This window comes from Hibiscus syriacus, unplaced genomic scaffold (assembly GCF_006381635.1).
Source record: "Hibiscus syriacus cultivar Baekdansim isolate YM2019G1 unplaced genomic scaffold, ASM638163v2 tig00111543_pilon, whole genome shotgun sequence".
NCBI lineage: Eukaryota > Viridiplantae > Streptophyta > Magnoliopsida > Malvales > Malvaceae > Hibiscus > Hibiscus syriacus.
In genome coordinates, this window is record NW_024063116.1 from 387702 (window position 1) to 407240 (window position 19539).

The window sequence follows — 19539 nt, forward strand, 5'->3', positions numbered from 1 at the left end:
GACTGATTTGAACATCATTTCCAGAAATCTCCTCAAACTCAGTAAATTCCTTTGTTTCAGCTTCGGTATTGGAGCTACTTGATTCTATGGTTGCCTTGTCTTTGTACATCACATTTTCATTGAAAATGGCATCTCTGCTTCTGATGATCTTTCGATTTTTGTAATCCCAAAATAGGTAACCGAACTCATCACCACCATAACCAATAAAGACACATTTGTTGGACTTGGCATCAATTTTACTTCTTTCAGCAGAATCTATGTGTACATGAGAAATACAACCAAACACTCTTAAGTGTGAAAGGTTTATTTCTTTCTTGCTCCAAACTTCCTTTAGTATTCTGCCATCCAAAGGAACTGAGGGCCACGGTTGATCAGGTAAATTGCAGTGTTGATAGCTTCAGCCCATAGAAATTTGGGCAATCCGGCATGTATCCTCATGCTTCTGGCACATTCATTCAGAGTTTTGTTCATGTGCTCTGCTACGCCATTCTGCTGCGGTGTCATGGGAACTGTTGTCTCCATCTTGATCCCATTGTTTGCGCAGAAATCTTTGAATCTACTATTTTTGTATTCTCTTCCATTATCAGACCTCAACCGCTTGACTTTCAAACCAGTCTCATTTTCCACCATGGCCTTCAATTTTCTGAAGGTATCAAAGACTTCTGATTTCTTCTTCAGAAAATAAACCCACACCGTCCTTGTAGAATCATCGATGAATGTGACATAATATAATGAGCCTGCAAGAGATGGAACTGGAGATGGTCCCCATACATCAGTATGAACCAACTCTAACTTTTCAGCCTTGGGTGTCTTGTCAATCTTTGCAAAGTTGACTTTCTTTTGTTTGTCAAAGATGCAATCCTCGCATAGTCCGACATCTATATTCTTTAGATCCGGCAGCTTCCCTTTTGAGCTTATCCACTTCGTTTCTCAAAGTCATCGCTCTCACTCGAATTTGGCTTCTTTTGGATCATTTCTAACAATTTTCGTGAACCACTGTGTATTAGAACACCTCCATCGACAAATTCGTATCGCGACCAAATTTCACTATTCACGAAATTTACTATTCATTTGAATAGTAACCTCATAGAAAAATTGACAAAATTCACAACCAAAAGCTTTGATACCAGTTGTTGGGAAATAAACCGAGTACGAGTAATTTTCATATAACCAGATTCGTGAGAATGCGAAATAAAAATGGAAAAATAATACCCGAAATTGATAACGGAATTCAGCCAATTTTGCCTACATCTCCAGACTGCTGCAGATATTTTACTAAAGAGAGAAAATTTACAGGTGTTTACAAAACACTCACAACTCACAATAGAACTCTCTAAACTCTTTAGTATTGGGAGAAATAAATGATTTGTGATGATTTTGAAGCTAAATGGGCTAGAATATTTATAGTTGAAGCTTAAGTACTAATCTTATAAATACCCTAGAGTATGTAATAGCTAAAATATAATTAACCCAAAAATATTTTAATTAATTCAGTGCCCTTGAAAAACCACTCCACTTTGCATTTGTTTTTCAACAATTAGCCTCCCCTGTTGAAATCAATTTAGCCGCCCCTTGTTTTTGACTTTACATTAAGCCCTTGAGCTATTTTAGTTTATTCAGATAAGCCCTCGTGCTAATAAATGCTTACTTTTTAATTGGTATTCTAATCTTTAATTTCTACATAACTAAATCTTCGACTTCTTTTATATATAAAAAGGGGCAATTGATATCTGCATATGAATCATTAATCTTAAGAAAGAATTTTGAGTTATCCTCATGAATGAACTCTATTCTATCAACCCACTAATGTACTACTGAATCGATCTAACTAATCACTAAACACAACATCATGAGAAAATTATATACATATATGATATTACTATCAAAAAGTACTTTTAAGAAGACAAAATATTCATATCAGATACGGTATTATAAATTAAAAATAAATTAATTTAACTAATATTAAAAATCACTAACAATTTTTTCACATGACAATAGAAATCACTAATGTTATCTTAATTTTTTTTAATAAAACCAATAAAATAATTTTAAATTAATAAATTAACAATTTTGAAAAATAATTAAATTAAAATTTTTCTATGATAACAAACGAAAAAAACAAAGATAAAAAAGTACATGTATACTGAAGTAAAATTAATATTACAATAACAAACATGAGGATAAATTTATTATTTTGTTTTAAAAATTCTCACTGCGACTACTGAAATATTCAACTTAAAAATTTAATTCTAAACTTATTTTAACAAGTAAAAATACATTATTTAGGCTTCTACTATCAATAAGTGCTTTTGCAGTAAAAACTCTTATAAAAACTCCACCAAACAGTTCCTAAAACGTACGTATTTTGATAATGAACCCTAAACCAGCCGCGCCCATTTACTAACGTAACAAGGTCGAAACGATGCCAAGAGCATCCCATTTCTCCTATAGACAGGAGACCCTCTCGGAATATTAAAACCTTTCCTCTCTCTTCTCTGTGAGTATATAATAATATCAAACTAGATTTTTATATATTGATTTACTTTTGAATTCAATATAATTATAGAAATATACACTATTGTATGATTAACTACGTTTGAACCTACAGTTTTTAGGATGATATAATTTAATTAAAACCCTCAAATTAAAAAGTTTTGAATGGAAAAACAGCAACTTTTAACTTTTTGATATATGATAAAAAAAACCTCAGCTTTAGCTACGCTCGACTTATTGCTAATTATATGTCGATTCAAACTAATTCATTGTACATTAAACGTGGACCGGTGTGGAGCTTGGTGGGGTCGGTGCAGATGAAACCTCGTTACCGACCCGTTTCCCACGTTCGGATCGGCTGTTTTCAGCAAACTTGACACTTCCTTCATGCAACCCCTTTTTGTTTCTCATCCTCACCCCACTCCGACATGTAATAGTGCTCTTCGGTGGATTTCAGAGGGTCTTTCGAAGGAGGAAGAAACATGCTTCCCCACTGTGGGAAGTGCAAAAACGCAACTGGTATCGTGCAAACAACGGCCATTGCTCCCATCAACGAAAGGCCGGTGGCCGTCGAGAATCTCGAGCTAGAGAAAAACACTAACTGAGTCAAACCGGACCCGAAGTTCCCTCCGGCGCCGGTGAGACCCGATAGTATTCCCAATGATCGGCGTGACACAAATGGGACAACCCCGAAAGTTGCACCGCATGCAGCTTGAGTCCCGAGAGAGAAAAGGATCATTGCTAAGATGGCAACGGGAAGGGAATCGGCTTGGCCAAGCCAGATGCAGAAGACACCTCCTAGTGTTTGGAAGAACCAAAGGATCCATAGCCTGCCTCTCATGCCAAAAAACCTTGCTGCTACATCAGAGGCATAGCCGCCCAAGGGACGAGCAAAGAAGTTGGCCATGCCAAAGCTTGCTGCTATAGTCCCAGCCGTGTGGAGTTTAAGACTGAATCTGTTTGTACATACAAAAAATTCATACAATTATAAGCATATAAAAATATTATATACATATATACATATTTAAGATTTAGTACCTGTCATAAAAGTATCCTGAGATGACATTGTTAATGGTCAATTCAATGCCCATTGAGAACCCATAAAGGAGGAAAAAGATCCATGTTCTGTAGTTTGTGACAGCATATCGAAAAACCTGACAAAGGAAAGCTAATCAACACCATATTTGTACGATCATTTAGTCATAGATGATAGTAATTTCAAAGAAATATTACCTTGGAGAATTTATCTTTGGAAGCTTTACCCTTCTTTTGAAGGGTTATAAGGTTTCCATCAGGCAAGTCTAGGCCTAGTGTTAGGACCAGGATGCCCATAATGACATGAAACGAGCCAGGGATGAAAAAGGCAATCCTCCAGGCAGTGAAAGGGGTTGCACCAGCCAGTTTGATCAAATGAAAAGCTAAGGGCATCAAGAGTTGAGTGACTCCACCACCCATGTCACCCCATCCACCAGCACATCCATTGACGAGCCCTATGATCTTGCCGTTGAACATTATCGTCGTCCAGTACTGACACGAAACGAACGTCGCGAGGCAAAACCCGATCATGAACCGAACTGCTAAGTACCCCTGGGCATCCGAAACAAAAGACATGGAAAAAACAGTTGGGGCTGATAGCAACAGAAGAAATGCAGTCCCATATCTTGGACCAATTAGGTCACAGACTGCACCCATAACCAGCCTGGATAATATACTTCCAGAAACCGAAGCGACACCGGCATTACCGATATCCGCTTGCTTTAAATCAAGATTATCTCGGATGACGGGAACAAGGGGTGCAGCAGCAAAAGTTGATATGAAACAAGTGAAAAAGGAGATCCAAGCAAGGTGAAAGGTTCTCATGTGAGGCTTAGCAAATGATAACGGTTTGAAAACTGTGGCCCTATGCTCTGAATCAACAGGTAGAGCAAATTTTGCCATATTGTTATCAGTTGTTGCAACCGAGAAGGCAAAAGTTTGCTCTCTGCCCGTGACTCCATGCATGGAAGTCCCTATAGAACCTTCATTATCACCCATTTTCTTTTTCTATGTATTCAAAGAAAATAACAGAGTTTCTTTTCTGGATGTTGCTTGAATGAATGTATTGGATATGGGGGAAGGTACGGTATTTATAATTCAGCTAACCCAAGGAACCTGCACATGGTAGGGTATTGGTCGATTAAAAAATGCACTTTAAAAAACAGTGAAATTAATTTAAATTTTGTTAAATAAAATTATGAGTTCATATTAAATATCTTACTTCGGTAATCTGTTTGGCTTAGATTAAATTACAACAACAAATCTGTCTTAAGATTATAATAATGTTATAGAGTTGTAATAAGCATAATTTAACAATAGCAATACAATATTGTAGTAATAATAAGCGATATATTATCGTAACAATAATAATGCAATAAAATATTGTTGTAAAACTATGTAGTAACAATATAATATTATAACAATGACATAACAAAACACCTCGAAATAAAAATTAGAAAGATAAATTATAACAAAACCTGTAATCGAAAATTAGATAAACAAAAGAATAATTATTGTTGAGACATGTGTGAACAATTTCCTTAAGATAAATTTGTCCTCTCCTCGGTGCTTCGAGTAACCTTGGATATCGGTCTTTCAAGATACAACAGTAAATGATCATAACACTAAGCACAACATCAATAAACAATCGAACACAATCTTATCTTTCTTTATCACCAGAAAAATGAAATTGAAATGAATTTTTCTAAGTTTTTTTCTTTTCGAAATTGTGTCTAAATTGTGTCACAAGTAGCCTTTAGTGAAGATGAAATTAATTAAAAGATTGAGACCATTTAATGAAGAAATTTAACATTTGATGAAGAGAATTGTTTAAAAAACTAATAAATATGATTGAATGAATGACACTTTAAATCAAAACATTAAGTATTTTCACCAAGCGACATAGTTTATTATTAATTTGTTCATCAAGAGATATGCCTTATTATTAGCATCAATAACATTCAACTAATTCATTGTTTTCCCGATAAATACTTAAGCTTAGACATTAATATTTACTATATGATTCATGTCTTCACACAACAAGTTTATTCCTTGTTCAATATAGTCCTTCACGCTTAAGTTTTAACACAATTTAGGTCAACTCTCTAACACACTTTACACGACCTCGATATCGACGTATGAAATAAAAGAAAGAAATTTTATAATTTAATGTATATGAACAAACAAAAGAATATAATATGATGAAAAGGAACAAACTAACAATACATGTGAGGTATCTGAAAAGTCAAACAATGAAGTCTTTTCTATCGCAACAATGGCTGCCCACTAAATTAAAACACAAAACAAAAGTAAAACAACTCCACGACTTTTCAAAAACTTGGATTATTCTGTTTAAGATTCCCAACTACTCTTGACTCTGTTACTTTAGTTTTTTTTTAATACGATATCTTTATACAGTGACTAAATATGTACAAACGATTTAATAATATTAAAAATCAATCAAATAATATTAAATGATCTTAGTCATTAAAAAATATTATTTTTCGAGAAATCACATATGCAAATAATTTTGTTTATAGAATATGTATACATTGTCAATAACATAATCATCCAAATGACATTAATTCAATAAAAAAAACTCTATATATCAAACAAATTATCAAGGTTTTTCTAAAAGCGATCATTTCGACACTTTAATGAGAATAGTTGACAGGTTGGATTAACAAATTATATCGTGGAAATAGAGATCGTTAAATTAAAGATGCAAGGACTAAAACTTAAGTTTTGCATATATATAGTAGAAGAACTAAAACCAAATTTGACCCTGAAAATAATAAGAAAAAAAGTAGTATGAAATTTATATGAATATATAACTTTATGAAATCTAAGATGATGTTGCAAATCAGTACGGATTTGAAAATTGTCGAAAATGTACTTCCATGACTTCATTTTAATCAACTTGGGGGAGTCTTCATCGTGATTGGTTGAACTTGATGGATCATTGCACCACGCAATTGTTTTGTACATCAGCCGTTTTTTAATTTGGTACTTTATGCTTTCGTTTTCATCACCCCAAGCAACTTCCCTCATCTTTCCTTGCTATAAATTTATTATGTATTTTAAAGATTTAAAATAATTACTAGTGCACGCAGTTTACACGTATAGATTATTGTGTAAAACCTTTGAATTTCTATATAATTTAGATATAATTTTACGTATTTTATTTATAATTTATTTTTGTCTTTAAAAATTTTATAAACTTATTTTTAATATAAAACCATTTATTTGTGTCTGTTTGTGTGTGCTTGACAATTTAAATTATTTATACAAATAAATAATTTACATTTATGTGTGCACATAGTCCACCTAAAAGTAACTAAAAGACAATTATCTATTTTAAAAAAATGATTGTTATAACATTGTAAAATGGTTAAATTATTTTTACAATGATGTAAGTGACTTTCTTTTAGTTAGTCAAACTCCTACCCTGAAATGGCGCTCCATGGAATTGTATTAATTAAAATCTCAATTCTGAATAGCTCATTATCACAAAAATATTTAATGGCCAAATTATTATTATTATTAATTTATGTAATTTCAAACCAGATTGAATCAATTAGGAGTAAGCGTTCGATTGAGTTGAGTCGAATTGAATAAAATTTCTTTTGAGTTATTCGAGTTAATGAGTAATATTTTACAACTCAGAGCTGATTTGAATTTTTTTAATCAAGTCGAGTCGAATTTTCGAGTTTTTATTTAAATTTAATTGTAAATATTTATCAAATTATGAAACTATTTGATTTCAATTTAAATAATTTTTTATAACTATATACAATACATATACATTTCTTCATATATATATTTTCATTTGTCATACATATATCATACAGATTTGAGGGACTCGACTCAAATTTAAAAATCAATCCTAATTATTAAAAATTTCGAGTTATTTGAATTATTCGAGTTGTGTTTAAAAATTTTTCGAGTCGAGTTTATGAAATTACAATTCGAAGTCAATTCAAATCGAGTCAATTCATAAAATTAATTTTTCGATTTAAGTCGAGTTTTATTCACCACTAAGATCAACCTAAAATATAAATCATGTTTAATCGCGGCCGAACCTGACAGGCAACACCACCAGCTGGGTAGTTGACTTAGCCCTGGATCTAGCCTCGCATCGCGGACAGCCACCGTGATCTACAGTTTCTATTATGTTTTAAAGCTTCTCCGATTAATATTTTAATATATTAAAAAATACGAAAACCAAAACAAATTATCATAACATGGACCGTACATTTATTTATATAACAAACCGTACCGATCACGACAATTTATTTCTTATTTTATTATTAATAGTGATGGTCATCGTCATCGTGGTCATCTTAACCAACAAAAATAATCGAACTTACGGCCAACGACTTTGACAATTCAAACTTCATTATTATAGTGTGATTAGTTCTTAAATTATACATTATTTTATGATTAATTATTTTTTGATTAGATAATTTTAGTGGTTAATTTGGATATTTTCATTTTATTTTCGATGCAATACATTAAATTTCATAAATTATGCTAAGAATAACGAAATCGTCCAATTTTTTATTTTTCTGGATTCATGGCCGGATTAGTGGGCATAACTTGGGACATGGGTGATTACCGTTGAACAGTATATTTCCCGATCAGGCACCGTTCAGACTATATTTCTCGATCTAACACCCTTTGCAGAAAGGCGCAGCCCCTGCAGCACGCCTTATGCTGACATGGTATACACATGTGTACAGGGGTATAGCGCGGTGCAGGGGCCGCGTCTTACCCCATAATCTGCCACACGTCAGTAAGGCGCGCCGCAAGTATAATTACCCACCTACCCCGACGTTTCAAACCCCAATCCCTCCCTATAAATATCATCATCCTCAATCATTTTCATCACACCAAATTCTCTCAACTTCTCTCAACTTCTCTCAAATACTCTTATAATCTATGTCTAAGGTATATTTTATTATATTTTTAATATTTTGTATTTAATTTATTTAAGTATTTAATTTATTTAATATTTTATTTAATTAATTTTTTTGCAGATATAAAATGGAAGACGGTCTACTTCGCTTGGATGAAAATCATATATCTCGACACTTTGCTGATACGGTAACATTTTAACGTTTTAATTTAATTTAAATTATTAGTAATTATTTGTTGATTTATTTAATGCATGATTATTATATTAAGAATTAATTTTTGTAATTATTTAATTTTAGGAGAATGACCGTGTATTAGATCCATTTATTAGGAATCTTAAGTTAGTGATATCTAGTTGTGTCTTGCCGTATTTAGTAGAGGTTGTATTGGGTTACATAGGTAGATATAAGGGTCACTGTAAGATAGAACTAGACCTTATTTCTGCCTTAGTAGAGCGGTGGAGGCCGGAGACCCACGCATTCCATCTTCTGTGAGGAGAATGTCGATTACACTTGAGGATGTTTGCTATGCACCTGGGGCTTTCGGTAGATGGAGATGTGATATCGGGGATCGCACAGGGTTCCTAGATTGCTTTGTATCGGGATAATCTAGGACGTGTCCCGAAAGTTTTAACAATGGTTGGATACCGTTAAATTGGTTATATGCCAATTTTCGGGAGTTGAGCGAGGACGCGTCAGATGATGAAGTTAAAATGTATGCACGGGCATGCATACTGCAGTTGATAGAAGGGTTGTTGATGTCGGACAAATCTCTCAACCAAGTTCACTATATGTGGTTGCGACATCTTGTCGACTTTCGTCTGGACGGATCACTCAGTTGGGACTCGGCAGTTTTGGCTTTATTGTACAGAGAGATGTGTCGAGCCACTGACTACAAGAGAAATGCTATCGGAGGATGTCTCCTCCTACTGTAGTCTTGGGCATGGTATCGATTGCCCTTTTTATGTCCCGTTGTGAAGAACCCATTCATATTTCCGCTACTCTTGAGGTAATTATAAAACTAATTTCGTATATTAATCATTTTATATAGCGTATAATAAATTTTTTTTCTTGAATAGGTAGTTTACTGATAGGAAAAATCATCAGGAGCTACCTGATGATTTAAAAAAAATTAGGGTGCTCATCGATCAGGAGGCTGGCACACAGGTATAAATTTAAATGTTTAAAAATCGATTTTAGATTATAGTTATATAATTAGATTATTATTTTGATAAAAAAAATATATATTTGTTTTAGTTTGAATGGGTGACATATTCTAATGATGATGTGAGGAACGTGATCCCACCTGAGTTGAGGGGCCCATCAGATGTTTGGATAGCGATGGTCCCTTTGATATGTTATGCGACCGTCAAGTGGCACTCCACTGATCACGTGCTCCGGTAATTTGGTTATTTTCAACCAATTTCGGAAGCACCTCGTAATATGGACGACTTGCATGCCACAGATAGACGCGGGAAGACCGATACAGATTGCCTGGTGAGGCATAATGAGTGGGTCGTGTTGTGGGAGGATCAACATCGGTGCCTTCCCCGTAGAGAGCCCATTTATGTTGATGACTTGACGGTTGGTGATGATTATTATGAGTGGTTCAACAGAAATGGGAAACCGTTTCTGCTTCCCGAGGATGCACGAGGGCAGAACTTTCCACGACGTCGACAGAGACGTTCACCAATACAGCACCATCGTCCCTCGACTCATGGATGGTGAGCAGGTACTTCCGGTTCATCATCAGCTGCACCAACAGGACCTTCACAGCAGCCACTGTCTGCAGTAACTTACATACTACAGCCATATATGATGTCGTCACCGCCTTTCCATTACTAGATGTCGCCGCCTTCACCTGGTTTTATGACCCCACCACCGCCACCTTCACAGAGTTTTATGACCCCTCCTGGAGGCTATTATGGGTCTATGTTTGCAAATCTGACTTGGGGTTCATATACTGGATATTTGACGGGTTCAGTCTCATCACCCATGGCCGCAACACAAATACCTCCTGTTCAGTTTTCACACTCAGCGATGTTTGGGTTTTATGAGTTTTCCCAGTTTTCGTAGGCTGGTGGGATAGTCATTCATACACCTCCAGGGTCCTTATTCTATGGAGGTGCTTCATCGTTATCAGCTTCTCATCAACAAAATTTAGCTACTCAGGACGACGAAGATGATGATGACAGTGAGGAGTCACAACCAATGATACGAAGAAATCCTCCTCGAGACCGACAGCCACCGCCCTGCGGAACACATTCGCGTCGCAGGCATCGATAGATTTTGTTTTTTTATTATATTTGTATTTAGTACTTTTTATTGTAGTTGTTTATTAGACTTTTTTATTGTAATTTTTTTATTATTTATCATTTAATACTTACTTTAATTCGTTAATATGGTTAGATTTATTTTAATATTTTTTGATAAATTTGTTGGACTTTTTTGTTAATTTATTTTGCTTAATTTTGTTTATTACCATTTAATATTAGTTATTGTAATTTGATTATCATTTATCATTTAATACTTATTGTATCGTTAATATCAGTTATTTGTTAATATAATGCCAACGTCCAATCTCGTATAATTGTATCATTTTTTAATCTTCATCAGCTGTTATCGAATAACATTAACTTTAAGTAAATCCAAATTAAAGTACAATAATTATTAATTGATAAACAACTACATCATTTCCTCATAAATAGTTACTTGATGACAACAGAAGTGGACATGTTTTTCTAGTGTGTCCTGGGTTTCTACAATGCACACATCTTCTGTCTTGTCTAGATCTTTCTCGAATATCCATATCGCAATGAATTCGATTGGATTTTGGATGACCACGCTCCCTCAATAAACTCGGATTTGATACAATCGAAAGCCAATATTGAACCTCATCAGGGTCTTTGTCATTACCTATGGGAGGGACTCAAATTCGTATACCTTAAAAACTTCATATAATAGGTATATGTGATCCACAAAATGGTTATAGTCTTGACGTGTATGCGAGCAAGCTGGTATCACATGAGAGCATGGATATTTCAAATCTTTAAAAAAACCCGCAGTCGCACGTTCTATCCCTTAGATTTACTCTTAACGACACAGCTTCAATCCTTTGAAGAGGTCGCGACAACTCTGTGACACGAAACATTTCATGCCTTCTAGAGAAACTTGTTACAGACATCCCATTTGATGCAGCAATTTTTTTATGTAGATCTATAACTAATCTAGGGTGATACACATGACTGCCTTACATCCAGGTTTGAGCTTATCCCCCGAGCTTCGCAAAAAGCGCCCCCAAACGAATATATAGTCTTTACCAAAGCTGCTACAGGTAAGTGACGTGCACCCTTTAAGGTTGAATTAATTGCCTCTGCCAAGTTGGTCGTCATGTGTCCATATCGATATCCACCATCATATACGGTCGTCCACATTTCTTTATCGATGAGGCTGATGTAATCGTATCCTTCCTCGTTCTTCACCCACAAATCTTGAAGCATTGATTCAAAGATTCAAAGAAGTAGTTCGTAACCTGATTAAAAAATGTATAACTTACTAACATGATCAAAAGGATCGAAAAAAAACAAACTACATCAGTTTCACTTACCCATACACACAAGTAATTGACGTTCATCATTCTTCTTGTATCTTCCATTGTAGTTCGCAGCAATGTGTCGGAGACAAAACCTATGTTGGAAAATGGGTGGTTGCCACATTAGATCCAAAGAATCCATTGCTGCTTTGATCCCAGCTCCGCGATCTGAAATGACACAGATTTTTTCCCTCGTGATAACATGTGCATGTAAATTTCTGAGGAAAAAAACCCAAGAATATGTATCTTCTCCTTCGACAATAGCAAAAACAACTGGAAGAATGTTGCGATTGCCATCTTGGACAACTGCTAATAATAAAACTTGATTGTATTTTCCATACAAGAAAGTCCCGTCGATCTGGACCACATGCTTACAGTTTTTGACAGCATTAACGCACTGTGGGTAAGTCCAAAAAACCCGATAAAAATGACATCGATCATGGAGAACTCGATCATTATGGTATGCATAGGAGGTTTTGAAGTCCACAATTATCCCAGGATTCAACCTCCGTACCAGCCTAAACCAGCCTGGAAGTTCGTTGTAAGATGCATCACATTCGCAATGAAGTTTGACAATGGCATTTTGTTTTGCCAACCAAGCTTTTTTATAGAAGACAGTGTACCCATATTGCGATTATATAGCTGAAATCAACACAGCAATAGCTATATGAGAGCTTGCTTTTACCATGGGCATGATGGCTTGGCATATCACTTCAGAGTCCAAGTTGGGATGATCTTGGTTGACCCCTCCAGCACAACATGTGTGAGGACCGTTGTATACTGTTAGTTCTCATATGTTGGTTTTCCTCTTCCTCTTCGATACGCGAACCATCTAATTGCATCCGTTTTCGCGTCGGGTACAATAGCATACATATTTTTCTGTCGTGCAGCAGTAGACTCTCGATTGAACAGAATTACAGATATTATAATTTTTTATTGATGAGTAATATCCATAGTCACTGAGATTAGGCATACCCGCAAATTCTGGCCCATACATTGCACCTTAATCAGCTTCATACATGTGTGCTGGAGGGTCAGTTTGTGCCACATTTGTTGGAACTTTATCCACATCATCATCATCATCGGAGTTGAATTGCGGTGATTCTGGGTGAATGAATCGTCTAGTCTCAGCATCATCTGCACCAGACTCACGAAGTGGTTCTTCTGATGGAGATGATGGTTCCTCTATGATCTCCACATTTAGGTCGAAGAACCTACTACTTGTACGTCTTCCCCTTGAATTGGAAGGCATATCGACATTCAGATCGAAAAAGCTCGTAGTCGAATGCCTCCCCGTTGAGCTAGAATCCATCGTGTCAAATGAAAACTGCACAGATTATTGCGTCGATGGCATCTCCATATTAAGGTCAAAGGGATTTGCAGATAAATGCATTCCCCTTGAACTGGACGCGATGTTGCCATATGGATTGTTCATCGACCCACCTCGGTACATATCGTAAAGAGTTGCAGATGAATGTCTCCCCATTATAGCATTAAAATCATTACACATTACTTTCATCGGGCTGCCAACTTGATCAACTTGTTCAGCCAGCCCATAGTGGGAGCTTAATGATTGACCCCGAACAGCACGCACTTAAATAAAATTTACATACATCTCAATATCGACGTCTGAATAATTACTTTGAGCTTCAACCATCATTTCAACATCATCATTGTTCAAAAGTTCGAACGTTGTATAAGTTAATGGCAACAATGATGCTGGAAATCTGTACTGCAACGACGACATTCTTCTACTACTTCCAACATGAATCTTCCTCGAAATCTTTGTTATCAGCTCCTCAAGAGTTATGTTTCTCTTCAATGATATTTTAACATGCTCATTTGATACGAAAACAACGCCGGTTTCATCCTCTCGAATTTCTCCATCGTAATAAACAATAGTTGAAAGTCGCGCCATTCTTTGAGTTTAAAAGTGCGGCAATATTATATCTGTAAAAAAAACAACTGAAACAATGCTGATTAAATAAATAATATATGAACAAAAATATAACACTATAAAATTTTTACACATAAACCTAAATAATTTAAATAATATAATTTTATATTATTACATGTACCACAAAACTATTTCGATGTATATTCCCGCTTTCTAATTTTACAAACACAGAAATTAATTGACAGCAATTAGTATGATATTTTTCAAATAATCATAATAAACAATAAGTATAATAAAAAAATTTATCACAAAATTACCTTATAATGAAAACTCGCACGAACTTCTGAATTAAATATGAGAAGATTATTGGATTATTGTATTAATTTTTTTCTAATCGAGAGGAGATGTGAGGAGTTACCCCGGGGAAAGGGTATTTATAGCCGGGAAAAGCTACAAGACGTGGTACCTGCACCGCGCCTTACATAATTATATCAGATAAAGCTAAGGCGCGGCTCCTGCCCTACGCTATACTCATAGGTGGCCTAAGGCGTGCCCCTGGGGCCGCGCTTTATACACGTGTATATCATGTCAGCATAAGGCGCGCTGCAGGGGGCGCCTTACCCCATGTGGTGCCAAATCAGCGTAAAGCGCGTTGCAGGGGTCGCGTCTTTCTGCAAAGGGTGTTAGATCGGGAAATATAGTCTGAACGGTGCCTGATCGGGAAATATACTGTTCAACGGTGATATATCAGGAAAATCGCCTGGGACATGACACGCCCGACATGACATCTAGTCATCGCTGGCGTGGCAACTAACGTGGCGATGATGTGGCAGCTGACGTGGCAATAACATGGCATCTGACGTGGTAATAACATGGCATCTGACGTGGCAGGTGACATGGTGCCTAGTCAACAGCTTCTAGAAGGCCCAAGCAGCAGCTTCTAAAAGATGGATTGACAGCTGGAGCATTTGAATCAAATTAAAAATTCAAGTTTTTAGTATTTATCTTTTTATTTTTAGGATTTAAATTTAAATAATTATCTTTTATTTTTCATCATATTTTTAATGTCTTTAGAAGGATATAAATTCCCCTTAGGGTAAGCCTAATGGAATAATCATTTCTTTCTTTCTTTAGTTTAATAAAAATTCTTTTTTTCTTTAATTTTCTTTCAAGCCAAGGGCTAAAGTGATGACTCAATTCCAAAATGAGAATTGAAAAGCACTTTAATAACTTTGGAATATCTCTCTCAATCTATGCAATTATTTTCAAAATCAAAATAGTTTTCAAAATCAAAGATTATCTTTGGTCAAGATGTTGTTGCGATTAAATGTGTGTGGGAGGAAGGATCGGCTTATTGAAAGCACATTCGACTTCTGGGGAACACACTTGGCAAGATTGTCTTGCTAAGAGGGAATTGAGATCGGAATTAGTAGTTATTGAAACAACAATCGGAGTCGGTCTTCACGAACTTAAACGATTATTGATCTACGACAATTGATATTGATCATATCAATTTCCGAAGCCGGAATCAAAGATTGCATTGGGTATTCGGTATATAAAAAAGAGTCACGAGGATTGACCTTGTAGACAAAGTAACCGATGTGAATCCCGAAAGAAAAGTCTATTTCGATGATCCGAAGGAAATTGAGTCAAAGCGAAAGTCTAAGGTTGATTTTACCATATTGAATTTTCTTTTAAACTTTTTTTTAAAATTTATTTTTAATCTTCTTTGAAATCTTTTTATTTTTTTTCTTCTATTTTATTTCTTCTATTTTATTTCTCTTCATCTATAAATCTTCATCATTACTCAAATTTTACTTCATCCACTTCTTGGCTCAAAGATTAAACAAAACAAGAATAAATCAGAAAGTTTCCTTAATCTCTGTGAGATTAACCCTTACTTCTCTTTTACTACGTTAAATTTCTTTTATTTATTAATTGAAAAGAAAAAAATATTTTGACGGAAAAACGACCACGTAACAAATCCATTTAAAAAAAATGCCTATTCATTTGTTTTCCTTAATAGAGTAAATGAAAGGGAAAAATAAAACCCTTATATTATTATACCTGACGTCAAATCAAATTAGGGTAAAAGGACATTCCAGCTACTTTTTCTGCAAATTAGTTTTTTTATGGCTTAATTTTCTTTCTGAATTACTTAGTTATTACAATTCCACACACACACACATATATATATATATATGTTTATCAGGTATAAGAGATTGAAGTTTCTGTGTTAAACATGTTTAATTTTTAGATTATTTATCGTCCTTATTTCAAACAAATTAAATAAAGACATAATTGCATCTTTTTCGTTTAACATTTTGCAAGGTTATGTTTTATTTTCAAAAAGATTGAAAGAGCTAAGTTATGAACTTAAGTTGGAGCATGTTTAGAGTACGAGGATAAAAATTGTGTTGATCGAGTAGGTCACGAAAACAATGAGTGGTACCATCAAGTCAGGCTTCTTTGTATTCAGTTTGTGACAAACAAAAACAGCCATGTTACCTAACATGTCAGTTTACCTGCCAATCAAGTTGTAATTAGCAAACACAAAGTATTACACCAATTAATAATTATAGGTTAATTTACCCATCTTTAATAATAATAATATTTATAGTTTCATACAATTACAATGTATTAATTAAATGCATACCAAACAATTATCCTAAAAGTATGTCTTTCTAATAAAAAGTATAATTATTAAATTACCCATTTGATAATTCATGTAAGAACCAAAATTTAACATTTTTGAATTCGACCAAAATTTAACATTTTTGAATTCGGTGAGTAAAAGTGTACATATATAAAAGGTTGGTTACTATTGCGGTAGTTTACCTTAATTCTTTTATGAAAACAAATGGTCGAGGTTTAAATTGGAATGGTTCAAAATAGGATATTAAGTTGTAGTAATAATTGGATGGTCAGCAGCATTGAAGGGCATACCAAATTGAATTGCAACTTTGATTTTAGTAAAACAATTGCTCACATGGTAAATTTAAAGTTGTGTAGAAGGCATGTAAGATAGTTCCCCAAAACAAAGCTACTCCAGTTTGTAAATCAGAAATTTAACCCCAGATTCAATCAACAGTTTCAAAAGGTTTGAACTCTCCAGAATTAATCTGCAAATGTGGCTTTACTTTTGTTTCACTTTCTACTGTATTTCCTATCATTTAGGTAATATTGCAGAAGATCAGATCAGATACCAAAGCAACAACTTGCTATATGAAAATAGCAGCTACCATTGTTCTGAATAAATTATACTTCTCTTTTAAAAAAAAATACTAAATTCGATGATGTAATTTCATCGAGTGTATAAACACACTAAGCCATGGGAATCCAACTCAACAATATAACATAAAGCATATCCATCAAAAGTCAAAACAAACTAATCCATTAATTCAATGCCCACAAATAAAAGTGCTTCTAAGTTCATACCACCATCTCAGGCAGCAAACAAGCTCACAACACCCCAAATACTGGTTAAAAGAGCAACAATAAAGCTTTACATGTATCATAACATATAATTAATTCAATGCCCACAAATACAAGTGCTTCTAAGTTCATACCACCATCTGAGGCAGCAAACAAGCTCACAATACCTCAAATACTGGTTAAAAGAGCAACAATAAAGCTTTACATGTATCATAACATACCATTAATTCAATGCCCACAAGTACAAGTGCTTCCAAGTTCATACCACCATCTGAGGCAGCAGACAAGCTCACAATACCCCAAATACTGGTTAAAAGAGCAACAATAAAGCTTTACATGTATCACGACATACTATTAATTCAATGCCCACAAGTACAAGTGCTTCCAAGTTCATACCACCATCTGAGGCAGCAGACAAGCTCACAATACCCCAAATACTGGTTAAAAGAGCAACAATAAAGCTTTACATGTATCATAACATACCATTAATTCAATGCCCACAAGTACAAGTGCATCTAAGTTCATACCACCATCTGAGGCAGCAGACAAGCTCACAATACCCCAAATACTGGTTAAAAGAGCAACAATAAAGCTTTGCATGTATCATAACATACCATTAATTCAATGCACACACGTACAAGTGCTTCCAAGTTCATACCACCATCTGAGGCAGCAGACAAGCTCACAATACCCCAAATACTGGTTAAAAGAGCAACAATAAAGCTTTACATGTATCACGACATAACTGGTATTTCATGTCAATTGTTAAGTTTCAGGTTTCAAAGGACAACCCCCTAAGGCATCAAGTGAAACCAATAAATGTTCTTTCCCCTAATTCCCTATTCGATTCTATTGCAACTAATCCCACACTACGGCTAACCAACAAACCCAACATGAAGGCCTATTTGATGTTTATATCTTAAGAACTGGTACCCCCCCTTCTCGGAACTGGTTTGTATAGCACGACAGTAACATACTTTGAACGAAAACGATGAGTAAACCCAAGTGCCACTACAGATCTAGGTGCCTCTCGGCTCTCAATGTAAAGATGATTTAGAATCGCATTTTCTGGCAAAGGAATACTCCCAGAAGCATTCAGACTTGAGGGGTAGCTAAGCAACGAATGATGTAGGTGTGGAGGGACAACTGGCGGGCCACGTGCGTCATCTTCACTCCCAGGGTATGCATTATTGTAACTTGAATCAGGTGATCTTGTAACTTCAAACCCAATGACTTTTGCTTCATCCTGAACAAAACATTACATGTTTGAAATCCCAAATTTTTAAGACTACAAAAAATCACCAAGATTCTGACTTACTTGATCATCACCATATTGGTTGTTCATGCTGAAGAGTGATATGAGAGGCTAGCAGAGCTGAATTATAAACAAAACAGTATTACTACATGAGAGCATGAAATAAAGCAATTATTTCTATGGAAGCATTTCAAAGTCTAACAAAGCAACACGTAAAGTTGACATCCAATCTGACTTTACAAAGAAAGGGAAAAAAATGAAAAAGAAAAAACCGTGACAAAAGAATTCAATAAGGCCTCATTCAAACTACAATGAATGATACTAAAACATTATTGTCTGAATTGAATTTAAAAAGAGAAAAAAAAATAAAGATGATGCATCAAACTCTTCAGCTGGTTTTGAGTTGCTTTCTCAAAGACTTGAATGACATTGACCTCCAACAGGGTTCACTATTCAATATGCAAATCACCTAAAGTGGCAACTAAAATGTTTGCTAATTATGGAATGGAGCTGAGAACATCTAACAAATTTATGTTTAATCCCCAAAGATTCAGATACAAAAAGTCGTGCCAAAGTCTTGTAACATGAAAACCACAATTCTAATTGATGGATTCCTAAACAAGCCTTTTCACATCGATTTCTAAAACCCAATATTCTTTAAGCAACAGTTAACTTTGGTGTCATTTTCCATGAAGAATAATAGATGGTACTAGCCGTAAAGCTAGCCTGAAAATGCATACTATAATTTAAACTAAACGGCAACAGAACATTCAACCATGTCGTACAATGTATAGCAAGACCACAAATGCAGCAGTGCAATGCCACAACCTTGTAAAAGAATCTAGCATGTTGAATGCAGAGACTACAGGATAAAGTTGCAAACCAGAATGCTGAAAAAAGGTTTAAATAAAAACAA

At 34.9% G+C, this 19539-nt stretch overlaps 1 protein-coding gene and 1 pseudogene across 1 annotated transcript; both read right to left on the reverse strand.

Moving 5' to 3' along the window:
• Window positions 1–2769: 2769 nt before the first annotated feature.
• LOC120164833 lies at window positions 2770–4557 on the reverse strand (annotated as a pseudogene).
• A 13514-nt stretch (window positions 4558–18071) lies between these two features.
• Window positions 18072–18758, reverse strand: LOC120164813 (SNF1-related protein kinase regulatory subunit beta-3-like). Its single transcript, XM_039174463.1, has 2 exons — window positions 18687–18758; window positions 18072–18614 (listed from the first exon to the last, which is right to left on the reverse strand). Exons 1-2 carry the CDS (start codon window positions 18711–18713, stop codon window positions 18288–18290), a joined length of 354 nt encoding a protein of 117 aa, XP_039030394.1. The 5' UTR covers window positions 18714–18758; the 3' UTR covers window positions 18072–18287.
• Between the last annotated feature and the right edge of the window lie 781 nt (window positions 18759–19539).